Source organism: Phascolarctos cinereus, unplaced genomic scaffold (genome assembly GCF_003287225.1).
Source record: "Phascolarctos cinereus isolate Bilbo 61053 unplaced genomic scaffold, phaCin_HiC Scaffold_1;HRSCAF=81, whole genome shotgun sequence".
NCBI classification, from domain to species: Eukaryota; Metazoa; Chordata; class Mammalia; order Diprotodontia; family Phascolarctidae; genus Phascolarctos; species Phascolarctos cinereus.
This window is the reverse complement of record NW_027555514.1, coordinates 170825807-170842856: the sequence shown is the minus strand read 5'-3', so window position 1 is coordinate 170842856 and position 17050 is coordinate 170825807. Positions and strand designations below refer to the sequence as shown.

The 17050-nt window shown below is 38.1% G+C and overlaps 2 protein-coding genes across 2 annotated transcripts in view; one reads left to right on the top strand and one right to left on the bottom strand.

Moving 5' to 3' along the window:
- Positions 1-17050, bottom strand: part of ITPR2 (inositol 1,4,5-trisphosphate receptor type 2) — a 509346-nt gene that overhangs the window by 274499 nt on the left and 217797 nt on the right. Inside the window, exons 22-25 of the mRNA XM_020965011.2 lie at positions 6660-6853; positions 3681-3810; positions 2112-2169; positions 913-1078 (exon numbers count right to left, since the gene is read on the bottom strand). Of these exons, the coding sequence (XP_020820670.1) occupies positions 913-1078; positions 2112-2169; positions 3681-3810; positions 6660-6853 (548 nt within the window). The remainder of the gene's footprint in view (positions 1-912; positions 1079-2111; positions 2170-3680; positions 3811-6659; positions 6854-17050) is intronic.
- On the top strand, positions 8751-13229 carry SMC1A (structural maintenance of chromosomes 1A). The gene has a single exon (XM_020965012.2). It carries the CDS (start codon positions 9174-9176, stop codon positions 12873-12875), a length of 3702 nt encoding a protein of 1233 aa, XP_020820671.1. The 5' UTR covers positions 8751-9173; the 3' UTR covers positions 12876-13229.

Genomic DNA, 17050 nt, shown 5'->3' with positions numbered 1-17050 from the left:
TCTAACAAATACCTAACAAAATTTCCACACCTCTTTATTTCTTTCTTTGTAATAAGCCTGGTCCATTTGCCAGCATCTTTGAGCATACCTATAGATAAAATCATTGGCTTCTTAAACTTATCTGACCAACATGTTCCTTAAGAAACACCTTTATGTGATGTTTCAAAGTATTTTTTTGAATAGAATATTCTTCAATATTCAAATATGAGTATTCTTTCATAAGTCGCTTTTTATGGACTGAAACCTCTGATTTTATTGGCCTAGAAAATTCCCTATGAGGAAACTCCCCCACCAATGCAGATTAGACAGTATGCTTAAACTTATTTCCTTAGCAAGTTTCCTGGGGTGGCAAAGGTTAAATGATTTGCCCAGAGTGATACAGATGGTATATGGCAGAGGTCAGATTTGAACTAGATCTTCTTGACACCAAGCCTGGATCCACTATTCAACACTGTCTTATTAGGAGAAAATGTTCCTGCAAATTCTGGGAACTATATTAAATGCTTCTAACTTGTATGTAAGACATCAATTAAAACTAACTTGTGAAACACGTTTATTTGTGATAGGCTACAACTTGAAGCTAAGCAAAACTCATTCATTTGTCCTTAAAGGCAGAATGAGACCCTAGGAAAGGCAAATAAGTCCTTATAACACTGCAAACAGCATGATATAATGGTTAGGACAGTGGGCCTGGAGTCAGGAAAATCTAGGTTAAAACTGTGCCTTAGGCACTTAGTTCTACGACCTTGGGCAAGTCATTTATTTTCCCTAGGTCTGTTTCCTCATCCATAAAATGAAGAAGTTGGCCTCAAAGGCCCCTGTGGTCCCTTCTAGCACTAAATGTATGTTATAGTATGAGCAACATGTGTAGAGCTTCCCCTAATGGATTCAGTGGTGTTTAATTAATCTTACCTGTTTAAAAGCCTGTAAAACTTCTGCCCTTTGACTGAAGTGCTTAAATAGCAACTGCAGGGCTCCTGATAGCAAAGGAGGATAATCATGCATGATCAGATGAATAAGAACTCGTAAAAATGTTCTTCCTCCTTCATCATCAAGTTGCACTGGATTTTTTTCTTTTCTATAAGGTCAAACATAATTTTTAAGATACTTATAGTTACATAGTACTTTTTCTAAGGAGCTTAAACCTCTTCAAATATGTTATCTCATTCAACACCACTATTTCTTATCTTAGAAAGTGAACAGACATTTATTATCCCCCATTTCACAGATGAGAAAACTAAGATGTGAAGAAGAGCTTTGTTTCTTGGCACAAGTTAACACTAATATAGGTATATATGGTAGGAACTAATATTCTAATATTAAGATGATACCAACTTCCAATGAACAAGGAAATTCTTTAATGTGAAAACACCAATGTAGTCGCAAGCTATATCATAAAAACAAACAGAATCAATTGGTTTTTTGAAACCAAATCCTTAACACTGGAAATGCAGATCCAAATAATCTTTTCTCTCTAATAGCCAGACATTTTTTACAGAAAATTTAGGACAGTGAAACTAAAAAGATCTTAGGTCAAAATCTATAGGAAGACATGTATAAGAAATACATTAATCCAATACTCAAACATACTATTTTTTTAGCTACTATTAGAATTTCAGGAACTAAAAATAGTAGAATGAGCTAGAGGCACTATACTTCTGGAATCAAACTTACGTAATCCAAATGACAGGAAACAAATTTATCTATCCTCCATCAAAACAGAGATAACAGTAAAATAAATTATTTTTAAATTCAAATTTTAAAGATATAACATTTTCTGAGTAAGGTAAATTTTGTAACATGGGGAACCTACGGGTAATTTCTTATTTTGTAGCTGTTTGAGAAAATGTAGGTAAAGCATTTAGGGAAAAGTGCAATACATCTCTCATCTAATTCTTTCTTCACCTGATTAAAAAAAATGTCATGTAGAAAAGAGGCTACAACTTTGATATAAAGAAGAATATAGTTGCTTTTTTTTTAAATCAGGTCTGGAAAGAAGGAAGAAATGAAATACATGAAAATAAACAGATCAGTATTAAGTATCACTATCAATCTGAATAAAAAGATCTCTTTACTATTAAATTGTAAAAAAATGCAAGTGGTAACTTTACCTCCCAGCAAACATAGTCTCTGCCTGAGCTGCAATTTCATCTATATCAGGAACAATAGCTGCAAAGATAAAGGATACAAAATGTATTCTAATCAGGAGTCATAATTTGTTTTTAGTATTATTAAGCTGCCTAATAATATTTCCTATTTTTTTAAATTTCCCTATGCCAACAAAATTATTAAACTGTATGTAGAGGATAAAACATAATTAAATATTTTAAACTCATAGATGACAAAATTTAAAAACTGAATTTTAATTTTTACTAATTTATTAAAAATATCCATTTGACAGTAGTGCTATGTGCCAGCTGCTGGTGTGATCAAAATTTAAAATATTGCAAATGTGCAAAAAGATGGAATTCTTATTCTTTTTTTTAAAAAAACAAACAATATTATTTTATATTCTACCTACAAACAAAAGGGTCTCTTGACAAAAATTAATTTTTAAAATCTACTTATCCATTACTTTTTCAATATAATCCAATCATAATAAACATTTCTCCCTGCCCCACATTGGTTTAAAAAATTTATGATAATGGGATTAAGCTTTATACACATTTTCCTTGACTTCAGGCTATGAACTCCTCAGCTTCAAAAAGAGAAAAAGAAAAGAGAAAATAAGAACAAAATAAATAATATATCCCATCTACTATTTTGACAAAAGAAATAGATAAATCAAACTTGCCTAGAGGGTAAGGAAGTAAAAAAAAAATGGAATATAAATGTTGCTAAACCTTTCTACAGAAGCTCAGAGTCTGGGATCCAACAAGAGCAATATCAATGTTATTGCAACTGTCAGTCACCTTCTGGTGTTTCCGTGTTATTCTTGGAAATTTTGCTTCCTTACACTTCAATGCTTTGAGAAAATATAAGAACAAATTCCATAGGAAATATACCCTTCCAAAAAATGACTTTTAGCTTAGGCAAGCTTAGCACAGGCTCTAGTGACATTTGCTTTAATATTTATTCCAGTCACTGGTTTTGTTCTCACTTCTCTTTATTAGCTGTCTAAACTTCATTCTAATTCCTTCTACATGCTACATCCTTCTCCTCCTTAAATTCTTGACTTTACTTTGGAAGAGAATAAGGTTCAAGATGTGACTGTGGTTAAAAGATGGATGCTGGATCCATATAAATACTACAAACTTCAGTTTCCTGCATAGGGACTGTATTATAACTGATCAATTTTTCAATTTAATTGTTACCAATTGTCTATAATTTTCATATGTTCAACAAGCAAAAAGCAGTATTCTGATATTTCTTTGTATTTATGTAGCTTTCTATATTTATAGAATAGTTTGCAATTATTTATGGGCTCCTCTTTTTTTTTTCCATTCTCACAATAATCTCAGGAGATAGATGGATATTCCTACACCTACCTTTTCAATGTGAAAACTGAGACATGGAGATACTGAATGATTTGCCCTGGTTCTCAAAGCAAATAATCTTTTTTACAGCTGAGATTCAATTTTACACATTATTAGGGCTCTTTGTCATTTTTAATAAGTCAGGGACTTTAAGTATCTTCCTAAAATTTAAAGATTACGAAGAATCTCTACAAAAACCAATACCTGATGAAAGTGGTGTGTCAGAGGAGGTAGTAGTGGAGTTTTCAGGATTTTCATTGCTGTCTCCAAATTCTTTCTTGTAGATAGACAGCATATATGAGATTCTATAGTCTAGTCTAACGCTCAGAATAAACTGTAAGACACAGATTGAAAACAATATATAGTTTTCCATAAACTTTTTTATATCACTCATTACTTTATTTAATGATACATTTGATTATTTAGTAAACCTCAAAAGCCTAACAACAATATAAAGTATCAGAATGCTAAATAAACTAATTTGAGGGCTTACTTTTAAATATTAACAATCCAATCCAGTAAATGCTCATCATTAATATTAAATTTTAAAATGCCTTTATTTCCACAAATACTATAAATAGCACATTGACTAGAGTCAATAAAAATTGAATGCATTTTCTGGGAAATACAAAATAATATTTGTTTTATATGACTTTCCAATTATCTTCTACTGTAGTATAAAAGCACACCTGTTTGGTGAAACTTTCCAGATGAAGATACTGAGTTATTCTGTTTGAAGTGATAGTGATGTCACATTGTCACCAAATAATAGGTAGATTTCTCTACCAGAGGAAGGATGGTGGGAATCAAGTCCCTTGTTCAGGCACACAAAAAAAGCATGTCTTTCAGCTATAATAGCTATGAAAGATCTACATGTCCTCCCAAGTTTTGATGTCAGATATCTCTATGATTCAACCTGGGAGTCAGGACCAAGGTTCATAGCCTAAATGGAGCATTTCTTGTCAGGTACATGTCATATAGCATTAAAAGTGTCCAGGAAAAGAACAAGATTTGATAAATGTAACTAGGATTTTTTTCATTTTTCTACTTTAGTGTTACGCAAAAGATCTATTTTTTAACTGACCCATTGACTGTAGACATCAATCAACAAGTATTTATTAAGGATAATAAGATCATCAGTTTAGAGCTAGAAAGGACCTTTAAGGACATTTGACAAATGAGACAACTGAGGACCAGAAAAAATTAAAAGACTTGTCCAAGATTACACATTATGATAGAGGCAGGATTCAAATCCAGGTCGAAAAACAGAGATAAAAGCAACTTAAAGAGAAAAACAGTGCCATGGGTACAAATGCTTAAGAAGAAACACACTGAGAGGCCATGGAGTGTAAGCATGCCCCTTAAAGAGACAAGCTTCCCAAAGGCAGAGGGGCTGCAAGGCATTGTTGTCCATTAGTTCACATATAAATGATTGCTTTTAAGGTTTTAAAGGATAAATAGCTGCTTCTGTTACTTAATATTTGCATGAGCAAGTCACTCGATCTGTTTCCTCATCTGTAAAATGAGGGAGTTGGACTAGGTGTCAGCTCTATATCTATGATCTATAAATTAGAAATCAAAGACTATTTGGGGACCATGAAGAAATTATATGTCATCTGTCTGTGCCCTATCTGGCAGAACTGTGGATTTGACGTTTCTCAGCCTGTGTTAAGGATGGAACACTACTCACAAGATGTCCTGATTTGAGGAATTAGTAGGTATCAATTAACCATCAAGTAATGCAGTAGGCATTGTTCTACCCAAAAGTACAAAGAAAGTAACAATCCTTTCTCTAAAAAACCTTACATCCTAATGAGGATACATGAAGTACATATAAAAATACAAACAGAGCCAGGATCCTCCTGCCACGCTAGCCCCAACCAAAAGTCACCATCCCAGAAAGCTTCTATAAAGTAGAAACCTGGCAGCTGCTTCTTAAGGGGCTGAAGTCACTGCCTCCTCAAAAGGCTACATCTACTGAAGACCCAGTAAAAAAGTTTGTGGCACCATCCAAAGGTTTAAGGTCAAAAACAAATGTGGTTTTATCAGTGGAAATGACTATTAAAGAAGATGCATTAGTGTCTACTTTGCTGCTGCCCTCAAGGGCCAAGGAATCTTTCTATTTGACTTGCAGCAGAAACCTCCCATATGTGATGTGTTCTACTAGAATGTGAGCAAACACTGAGATCTTGAGAGCAGATACTGTCTCTACCACTCTATTCGTATCCCCAGTGCTTTGCACATAGAAAGTTCTTAATAAATGCATATTCATACAGCATAAATATAAAAATGATATACACAAATACATAAAGTAGTTAAATACAATAGAGTTTGAGAGGGAGGGTACTAGTAATTGGAGGAATCAGGATAGGTTTCATGCAAAAGAAAGTGTTTAAGCAGTGCTGTAAAGAAGAAAGGGGAAAGACCTTAGCTCAAAAGGGCCCTTTCCAGTTGTCCTGACCTATACGTGGCCACTGGACCCAGATGGCTCTGGGGGAGAAAGTGACTTTGCACAGCCCTCCCTCACTCAAATTAAAGTCAATTACAAGTCATGGCAAAGAAGAATGGGATTCTATGAAGCAGAAGTAATGAGGGAGTACATACCTGCCAGTGTAAAGGCATGAAGTCAGGAGATAGTTTCACGTGTAAGGAAAAAAAAGAAAAGGCCAGCTGGCTGTATTGCAGAATGCAGGAGGGGGAATAATGTTCAGTGAGGCTAAATGTGTTAGCTACCCCTCCTACTTTTACATTATCTATGTCAATAAATAAAATCAAAAGCTGTCAGACCTAAATTATTATAGACTTGGAGTTGTCATGGGTTTTCCTTGCTATCAAATACCTTTAAAATAAAAAAATAATAATAATAAAGTATGTGTCATATCTTAAGTAAAAAGGAACTGATATAATATTGAATAAAAGTTAATGCTATTATGAGACATACCATATTCACAACAAATAAAATAATCTAAAATAGATGAGCATTCTTTACATGAGCTTACATGTAGCAGGTGGCAAGGTTAGAGCAAATGTGGGGAAGAAAGGGGAAATGGTAATGGGAATAGCTCTCACAATCTCTACGTATAGTGTTTTATTATTAACAATGGTTTTCTTATTTTATATGATCATCAGGCAAACTTAAGTTCAATTAGGCATTTGCTATATTGTTTTTATTAAATTCTTTACCTGTAAAATTTCAATTATTTTTAATTTTGTGTCCATAACAGTTATATCCTCATTATCAGTAGGACTTGTTTGCTTGATTGGGTGGGTGCTAGGTTGTACATCAGGTACAGACATGGGAAAGATAGATCCCCTACTGAGTACCATTTGGGTCATCATCTCTCCAACACCATGGATAGTTCTCATAACATTATTTCCTGGAAGAAGAAAATCACATAAGCAAGCACACATAGTATACAAAGAGTTATAATATCCATCAGGTAAATAAACATTTAAATGTGTAACAAGGAGAATATTAAATGCCATTAATAATCATATTTATGTGTGTATATTTACTATGTACATAGACACACATATATACATACATATATATACATATATATACACACACACACACACACACACACACACACACACACACACACATAAAAGATGTGCCGGTAAAAAATTAATATTCCAATAAGAACCCAAAAGTTCAGGTAAATATTTTATTAGAAAATGTTTATTTTTTTCAAGAAGCATTTTAAATAGAACACTAAAGCTGTTAATAAGTAGTTCTGAGAACATTCAAATAAGGTCCTCATAAAAAAAAGATTAATAGAAAACTATGATTCCTGATCCTTTCTTCAAGCAAAGGTTCTCTTTGCAAAAAACAAAATATACTAATTATTGACTGCTTCAATGACTTAGTTTTAAGAAAAATATCCTACTGAAATTGAAAACTATTCAAAACTCACAAAAATCAATTATGTTCAGAGTAATTACTGGAAAAAATTAGTGACAAATATGACAATATTCAATGAAGGCTCACTTCCCATCTATTTCTTTTCCTGTGTATGTCTCCACACTGGTATATTCGTTGGTAAAATGACAAAAATTCCACCATTGAGTGCCAACAATTCATTCAATTCCTACAGTTCACATGTTCTTCCCTATTCTTGAGTTCCTGAGATAAGCAAATTTGATTCAAATAAATGATTATCTTCTTTTCTTTGTAGTAATGTTAAATTAAATATGTCCTCAAGGAGCCGGGCTCTGGGCAAAGACGTAAAGGATAAATATCCAAAAGATGGAAAAGCAAAGACAATGAAAATAATTTGCCAGAAGGATTAAGTGAATCTTGATGGTTTTTTTCCAGGCTCTAATTATCATAGATTTCAAAACTCTGAAAACTTGGTGGCCCCATACTGTGAAAAGTTAGCACTTTTTAAAAAGGATCCATCCTACTATATCTTTAGAGAAACGATGTATACGCAGGAGGGCAGAGTAAACAAGCTTGGCAGATCATTTTGACAGCCCTGGGACAAGATGTATCCCACGAGGCTAAACCATAACAAAGGAGTCTGGGGAGAGATCTTGCTACGGGAGCTGGAGGTAACCCGAAAACCTTCAGTCAGAAAAATCTGCCCACAAAACGCCTCACTGTCAGTGACATCTTCCAATTCCTCGCCCCCACCCTCACCCCCCTGCTCCTTACACAGGAGAAAAAGAGAAACTGGAGTGGAAGGGGGGCGGGGAAGCTCACACAGACATACAGAGACAGACACAGACACACACACACACACACACACACACAAGCGCAGAGACAGAGAGCAGAGAGAAAATCGGTCTCCCTGGCCGTCTGAGAAAAGCTGACGGGTAAGGGGAGGAAGGGGGGGGGAGGAAAGGAAGGGGTGGGGGGAGGGGAGGAAGAAGGGAGGGAGGGAGGAGAAAGCGCGCGAAAAAGAGAGTCAGCCTGTCTGTCTCTCTGGAGGGGAAAGGGGAGGAAGGAAAAAAAAACGTGACAGAAAGAGACACAGGCAGACAAAAAGAAATAAAGAGACAGAAACTGTCTAATGAGAAGAACTGTGAAGAAGTTGGCGGAGTGAAGGGAGAGGGAGAGGAAGCTCTAGAGACTGACAGACTGGCGGGAGAGACAGGGAGAGGAAGTAGCAACAGAAGCCAGGGGTGGGGCTGAGCGTAGGAGGGGCGAAGAACCGCTCCAGCCTCCCCACCCCTTTTGCCCCCCGCTGGCCAGCCAGTCTGCACTTGCGCAACAGGAGCACAAGGCGGGAGCAAGAGAGCGGGATGACGACAAAGGGGAGAGTCCCTTCCGCTTCACTCAGCTCATTTGCGCAGGCGCAGAAGGCGAGGAAGTCTTGAGGACGCTAGCAGCGGGAGGGGTCTTCTCCCCTGGCCCTTCCGGGAATTAGGAGCACACAAGCGCACCACGCTGACTAAGAGCAAGCGATCCAGAAAGAACTGGCTTCACCCTGTTCGTCAGTGCACACGGCAGGCAGGCGAGTACTGGAATCTGGGGGTTTAATTGGAGTCCCGCCAGTCTTCCTGCGAGCGAGCGCGCACGTATGTGCGGAAGCGCGCACGACCCCGCGCACCACTCATCTCGCGAGACTTGACTCGCGCCCGGAATCCGGGTGTTTGTGTTTGCTCCTGGACTCGCTTGGCCGCGCGCGCCTGCCTGCCTCCGCCTCCGCGCTCTCCGGTGCTGCAGCCCCGACTGCCTCGCATTGCATCGCCATGGGCTTTCTAAAGCTGATCGAAATCGAGAATTTCAAGTCATACAAGGGTAAGCAGATAATCGGGCCCTTTCAGAGGTTCACAGCCATTATCGGGCCTAACGGCTCGGGGAAGTCAAATCTTATGGACGCGATCAGTTTCGTGCTGGGCGAAAAGACCAGCAATTTGCGTGTTAAGACTTTGCGGGATCTGATCCACGGGGCCCCCGTGGGCAAACCAGCTGCCAATCGTGCCGCGGTCAGCATGGTATATTCTGAGGACAGCGGGGAGGACCGCACCTTTGCCCGGATAATTGTGGGGGGCTCCTCGGAGTACAAAATCAATAACAAGGTGGTCCAGCTACTTGAATACAGCCAAGAGCTGGAGAAATTGGGCATCCTCATCAAAGCTCGGAACTTCCTAGTTTTCCAGGGCGCTGTGGAATCTATTGCTATGAAGAACCCCAAGGAGCGGACAGCCTTGTTTGAGGAGATCAGCCGCTCAGGGGAACTGGCCCAGGAATATGATAAGCGGAAGAAGGAGATGGTAAAGGCTGAGGAGGATACCCAGTTCAATTACCACCGAAAGAAGAATATTGCAGCTGAGCGCAAAGAAGCCAAGCAAGAGAAAGAGGAGGCTGACCGCTACCAAAGGCTGAAAGACGAGGTTGTTCGGGCCCAGGTGCAGCTGCAGCTGTTCAAACTGTATCACAATGAGATGGAGATTGAGAAACTAAATAAGGAGCTCACTTCCAAGAACAAGGAGATTGATAAGGAAAAGAAGCGCATGGACAAAGTGGAAGAAGAGCTGAAGGACAAGAAGAAAGAGCTAGGCAAAATGATGCGTGAGCAGCAGCAGATTGAGAAGGAGATAAAAGAGAAAGACTCAGAGCTTAATCAGAAGCGGCCTCAATACATCAAGGCCAAGGAGAATACTTCACACAAAATCAAGAAGTTGGAAGCTGCCAAGAAGTCTCTGCAGAATGCGCAAAAGCAGTACAAAAAAAGAAAGGGAGATATGGATGAATTAGAAAAAGAGATGGTGTCAGTGGAGAAGGCAAGGCAAGAGTTTGAAGATCGCATGGAGGAAGAGAGTCAGAGCCAGGGGCGGGACCTGACTCTGGAGGAGAACCAAGTAAAAAAGTACCACAGGCTGAAGGAGGAGGCAAGTAAAAGAGCAGCCACCCTGGCCCAGGAGCTAGAGAAATTCAACCGGGACCAGAAGGCTGACCAGGACCGGCTGGACCTGGAGGAGCGAAAGAAAGTTGAGACAGAGGCCAAGATCAAACAGAAGCTTCGGGAAATTGAAGAGAATCAGAAGCGAATTGAGAAGCTGGAAGAATACATTACCACCAGCAAGCAGTCTCTAGAGGAACAGAAAAAACTAGAGGGAGAACTAACTGAGGAGGTTAAGCTTGCTAAACAGCGCATTGATGAAATCAACAAAGAGCTGAATCAGGTGATGGAGCAGCTTGGTGATGCTCGCATAGACCGCCAAGAAAGCAGTCGGCAGCAACGCAAGGCAGAGATAATGGAGAGCATCAAACGCCTCTATCCTGGTTCTGTGTATGGCCGTCTCATTGATCTGTGCCAGCCAACACAGAAGAAGTACCAGATTGCTGTGACTAAAGTGTTGGGTAAAAATATGGATGCCATCATTGTGGACTCTGAGAAGACTGGCCGGGACTGTATCCAGTACATCAAGGAACAGCGTGGAGAGCCTGAGACTTTCTTACCACTTGACTACCTAGAAGTGAAACCAACAGATGAGAAGCTGCGGGAACTAAAGGGGGCCAAGCTGGTGATTGATGTGATTCGCTACGAACCACCGCACATCAAGAAGGCCCTCCAGTATGCCTGTGGCAATGCTCTGGTATGTGACAATGTTGAAGATGCCCGGCGCATTGCTTTTGGTGGCCACCAGAGACACAAGACAGTGGCACTGGATGGGACACTTTTCCAGAAATCTGGTGTCATCTCTGGGGGAGCAAGTGACCTCAAAGCCAAAGCCCGCCGCTGGGATGAGAAAGCAGTTGACAAACTGAAGGAGAAAAAAGAGCGCTTGACAGAGGAGTTAAAGGAACAAATGAAGGCCAAGCGAAAGGAGGCTGAGCTGAGGCAGGTACAGTCCCAGGCTCATGGCTTGCAGATGAGGCTCAAATACTCCCAGAGTGACCTAGAACAGACAAAGACTAGGCACCTTGCACTCAATCTGCAGGAAAAGTCCAAGCTAGAGAGTGAGCTGGCTAACTTTGGGCCACGGATCAATGACATCAAAAGGATCATTCAGGGTCGGGAAAGAGAGATGAAAGACCTGAAAGAGAAGATGAACCAGGTAGAGGATGAGGTGTTTGAGGAGTTCTGCCGAGAGATTGGAGTTCGCAATATTCGTGAATTTGAGGAAGAGAAAGTGAAGCGGCAGAATGAAATAGCCAAGAAACGGCTTGAGTTTGAGAACCAGAAAACTCGCCTGGGTATCCAGCTAGATTTTGAGAAGAATCAGCTGAAAGAGGACCAGGACAAGGTTCACATGTGGGAGCAGACAGTGAAGAAGGATGAGAATGAAATTGAAAAGCTCAAAAAGGAGGAGCAGAGACACATGAAGATAATTGATGAAACTATGGCCCAGCTGCAGGACCTCAAGAACCAGCACCTGGCAAAGAAATCTGAGGTCAATGACAAGAACCATGAGATGGAAGAGATTCGTAAAAAGTTGGGTGGGGCCAACAAAGAAATGACCCACCTGCAAAAAGAGGTAACTGCCATAGAGACAAAGTTAGAGCAGAAGCGGAGTGACCGTCACAACCTGCTGCAGGCTTGCAAGATGCAGGACATCAAGCTGCCCCTGGCCAAGGGCACCATGGATGACATCAGCCAAGAAGAAGGGAGCTCCCAGGGAGAGGAGTCTGGGAGTGGCTCACAACGAACATCCAATATCTATGCCCGTGAGGCCCTCATTGAAATTGACTATAGTGATCTCTGTGAGGACCTAAAGGATGCTCAGGCTGAAGAGGAAATTAAGCAGGAAATGAACACACTGCAGCAGAAGCTGACTGAACAGCAGAGTGTGCTGCAGCGCATTGCAGCGCCTAACATGAAGGCCATGGAGAAACTGGAGAGTGTACGTGACAAGTTCCAGGAGACATCAGATGAGTTTGAGGCAGCTCGCAAGCGGGCCAAGAAAGCTAAACATGCCTTTGAGCAGATTAAAAAGGAACGCTTTGACCGTTTCAATGCCTGCTTTGAGTCTGTTGCCACCAACATTGATGAGATCTACAAAGCCCTGTCCCGCAACAGCAGTGCTCAGGCCTTCTTGGGGCCAGAGAACCCAGAGGAGCCATACTTGGATGGGATTAACTACAACTGTGTAGCCCCTGGCAAGCGATTCCGGCCCATGGACAACCTTTCTGGTGGGGAAAAGACTGTAGCAGCCCTTGCTTTGCTCTTTGCCATCCACAGCTACAAACCAGCCCCATTCTTTGTCCTAGATGAGATTGATGCAGCATTAGATAACACCAACATTGGCAAGGTTGCCAACTACATAAAAGAACAGTCAACTTGCAACTTTCAAGCTATTGTCATTTCACTGAAGGAAGAATTTTATACAAAGGCCGAGAGTCTGATTGGTGTCTATCCTGAACAAGGGGACTGTGTTATCAGCAAGGTACTGACATTTGACCTTACCAAATATCCAGATGCCAATCCTAACCCCAATGAGCAGTAGTGCAGCCTAGGGAAGGGGGTGGGACCTCAGAGCTGTAGGTCAGGATTAGTTGCCTTAACTGTCCAATTTGGTAGAGAATCATGTTGCAGGCCTACAAGATGCAGGACATCTACACTGTTATAAAGAATCATGGTCTTTATGCCATTTAAGGAAGCATAAAGCAGTATGTAAGAGGCAGCAAGTTGCATTTCTGCACTGGGGTGGGGGAAGATGAGCCTGGTTACTTCTCCCAACCTCCAGTGCCTGTTTAAGAATTATGTTGGAAATCTTTCTTTTAGAATAAGGGTTCTTAATCTGGTGTCTGTGAACTTGTGTTTGTTTTTTAAATATTTTGATAAATGTATTTCAATATAATTGGCTTTCTTTGTATTTTATTTCTATGTATTTTATGCTTTTAAAAACATAATGTGGGAAGGGATCCACAGGTTTCACCAGCCTGCCAAAGGAGTCCTTAACACGAAGAAGGTTTAGATACCCTGTTTTAGAAGGAGGGAAAATTTCCAGTGTTTCTTAGACATATGGTTGTTGGTAATGTTTATGGGCCCTCAATGTTCAACACATAAACATTAGTGCAAGTTTTGATTTGAGTATATGCCTGCCTTCGGGAGATAATTTTCATCACTAACATAATAGGCCCTTTATTATTCTTACTACTGATTTTTTCAAATCCTTGTTGATGAAGTCTGTATCTTATTTAGATTTGCATGGAATATAATTACTTAATCAAAGTTATATTCTACAGAAAATTATCCCAGACAACACATTTTCTAAAAACCACATCTTGTCACTAATAGATTAAATAAAATTCTGAGGCCAAAACTAAAATAATATGTTATCAGTGGAATTAAAGGCTTCATTACTCTAATAAGAAGGCCTTAGTTGTTGGTGATGAAAAGCAATGTGATATAATAAAAGGAACACTGAAATATAAGTTCTAAATTTTCTCATAGGTAAAATGGGGATAATAGTATAGGATGTCCCAAAACTTCTCAGTGCAGTTTTAAACTATTAAAGCTCAAAACTTCACTAAGATTTTTGGGCTTCCCTTATATATATATATATGTCCATACATTGTCATGATGCTGTTCTTATGATCATATGAAATAGAAATTTGTAAATAGTAAAACACTGTATAATTATTGTAAGAGTTGCTTAAAGAGTAGAATATTACACAAACATTAGTCATGTGAATCACAGGCTTACTAGTCTGCCATTGGTTTTCCATTCCTAGTGATTTTCATTATTCCCTAATAAATGTCACAGTTCTAGATACTACAGAAGGGTAGAATTTCATATATTTCTTTTCAATTGTACAGCAAAAAGTAGCCTTGAAAAACTCCAGATGAAAAAGCTACCTTACTTCAGTGTCAGTTACAAATACAAACAACAGAAAGACTATATAATCATAAGAAATATTTTGCTGTGTTTACTCCTAACTCAGAAGCAAATTTAAATTTATAGGGATAAATTTTGCTCAGATAAATACAGGAGGAAAACATAGCAGTTAGGAGGATAAAAAAGGTAAGCAATGACTATGGAAAACAACAATATAATATAAGCAGTTCAGGATTTGGTATAGGAGGACTTGAGTCAGGATCTACTACTACTTAATACCCATATGATATTTGGCACGTCTCTGAGCCTAAGTTTCCTCAATTGTAAAAGGAGGGGTTTGGACTATGTGATATTAGGGGTCCTTTACACTTCTAAATCTTTGAGTATAAGAGAAAGATTTAGAAATTAAAGAGACCCAAAATTTCATGATTATGTCATAAAATAATAGAAAGCCAGTAAGATTTTTACACACAGAAGTCCTATTCAGACTAAGGGGAAAATGCACAAAATACCAGGGAGTCAGTCTAGATAGTGCTCAGACTTAAAGGCAAATTACACTCTGAAAAAATAAAGAATGACAACATAATTCATTTGGAAGAACGAAAGATGTAGAATCCAAAAGAAATATGGAAAAGTAGAAATGAAAGATGAGCAGCACCTCTAAAACTTATAAAGCAGTAGTAGATCTGTGAAACAGACTATATGATGAAGAATTAGAAATAATCCAGCTGAATAACTCAGTATTGAATAAATCTGAGGCCATAAATGACTTGAGAAACAACTCCCTATTTGACAAGGACTGCTGGGGAAATTGGCAGGCAGTTTTGCAGAAATTAGTATTAGACCAACAGCTTACATAATGAAACACAATAAGGTACCAAATGGATATACAAACTTGCATATAAAAGGACTCCCTGTAAGAAAAAGAAGATAATGAAATCAAGTATACCTCACAGTTGATGGTTAAAGGGAATATATTTAAATAATGTATACAAGTGAATCCAAAAGATAAAATAGATAATTTCATTTACATTGATTTGAAAAACTTTTGTATGACCTAGCTAGAAAAGAGAAAGTATTGATTAGGAAAAAAATGTTTTTATGTCAAATAGCTCTTATAATTGTATTATGGCCAGTATATGCTGTGAATTATCAAATGGATAAGATCAATGGATAAGTGGTCAAAGGATATGAAAAATATTTCAAATAAGGAACAACTATGTATATACTATTAACCATATGAAAAATTGTTCCAGTTCCCTAATAATGAGATAAATGCAAATCAAACAACATTTTACCTAATATTCAATAAATTGGCAAAGATAAAAAATAGGGAAATAACTAGCCTGTGTTGGTGGAGCTAGTGGAGATGTGAACTGATCAAACCATTTTGGAAAATAATTTATTATGCTAAAAAATTTGTCTAAAATATCCATACTCTTTGACCCAGAGATCATACTGTTTGGCATAAGCCAAGGAGATCAAAAAAAGAAAGATCTCACAGAACAAACACCTGGAAGCAAAATAGCCATGGTAATAAACATGAGGAGTTGTTACTATTCAGTAATATGATGGATATCAAGAATTAGGAGAAATATGAACTGATGTGGAATGAAGTAGAGGGAGATAGGTACAAAAAAGCTATGATGTAAATGAAAAAACTAACAACCAAAAATACTCTCAAAAAACAAAAGTGCTGCAGAATTTTATAAGAAGCAAGTTTGACCTTAAAAAGAAGTGAGAAAGTATACTTCCCTCTCTTCTTTGCAGAGGTGTAGGACAACAGGTTGCAAAACTGTTTGCTGTCAGACAAAACTGATATGCTGATTGCTTTTGCTAGTTGGGTTTTTTTGTCCTCTTTTTAATACTATAAGGGATGGCTCCATGGTTGGAAAAGAGTAAGGGTATATTGGGAAATGAAGGTGTTCTAAAAAATTTTTAATACCAATAAAGTGATTTCTTTTAAAAGATAAAGGAAAGGTAAAGATTTTTTTAAAAGGCAGTTGTATCTAGTTGCCTAACTTTACTGAAGATAGATGTCTTTTTTTATTAGTCACAATTGCCCCCCCCAAAAAAAGTCTAGAAAAATCAACATCCTATACTTCTATTAGTGTAGATCAAGAAGTTTCCATCTCCAGTCACAAAACTCCTGACTAGAGCCCAAACGTAATTAAAATGTAATTGGGAAATGTCTAACAAAATATATAAAAATACAACAACCTAGATAATATTAATTTGTGTTTTTCTGGGTCAGTATGCTGCCTGCAAGTTTGATTTTGATACCACTGGTATAGCTATTCTCTCCACAGATGCAGATCACAATCCCCATGTATCTCAAGAGACTATTTTATGGTTACTGTGAACAAAAATTTTACCATCTACTAACTGTCTGACAATGAGCTTGATATTGTAAACTTTAATTTGACCAGAATAATGATTTGGGCTTTGAGTTAGTTATTCCAATAGGAAGGAAAGATGAACCAAAAGTGGCAAAACTTCAGATAGACTTAAAAAAGGACACAGGACAAAAAGTTAAAAATTTTTTCTTGTTATTTCATTTGGTTCTATACTGTGAAATTCTAAAGGCTTTATGTAATGTTTTAATCCTTATTTAGCAGATGTGTTTTATCATTTTTGTTGATAGCATTATATTTACAATAAAAAAAATTTTAAAGCAGCATCAACTCTACTTTTGTAAAAAGTAAATTTAGTATACGAGATGTGTAAAACATATTCAGACATTTGAGATTTATAATAGTTCATAAAGCTCCAGGTTAAAAATAAATTTTCTCTAGCTTCATTAGATTCTACTTTTATGATTTTATGATTTTGTGATTTTA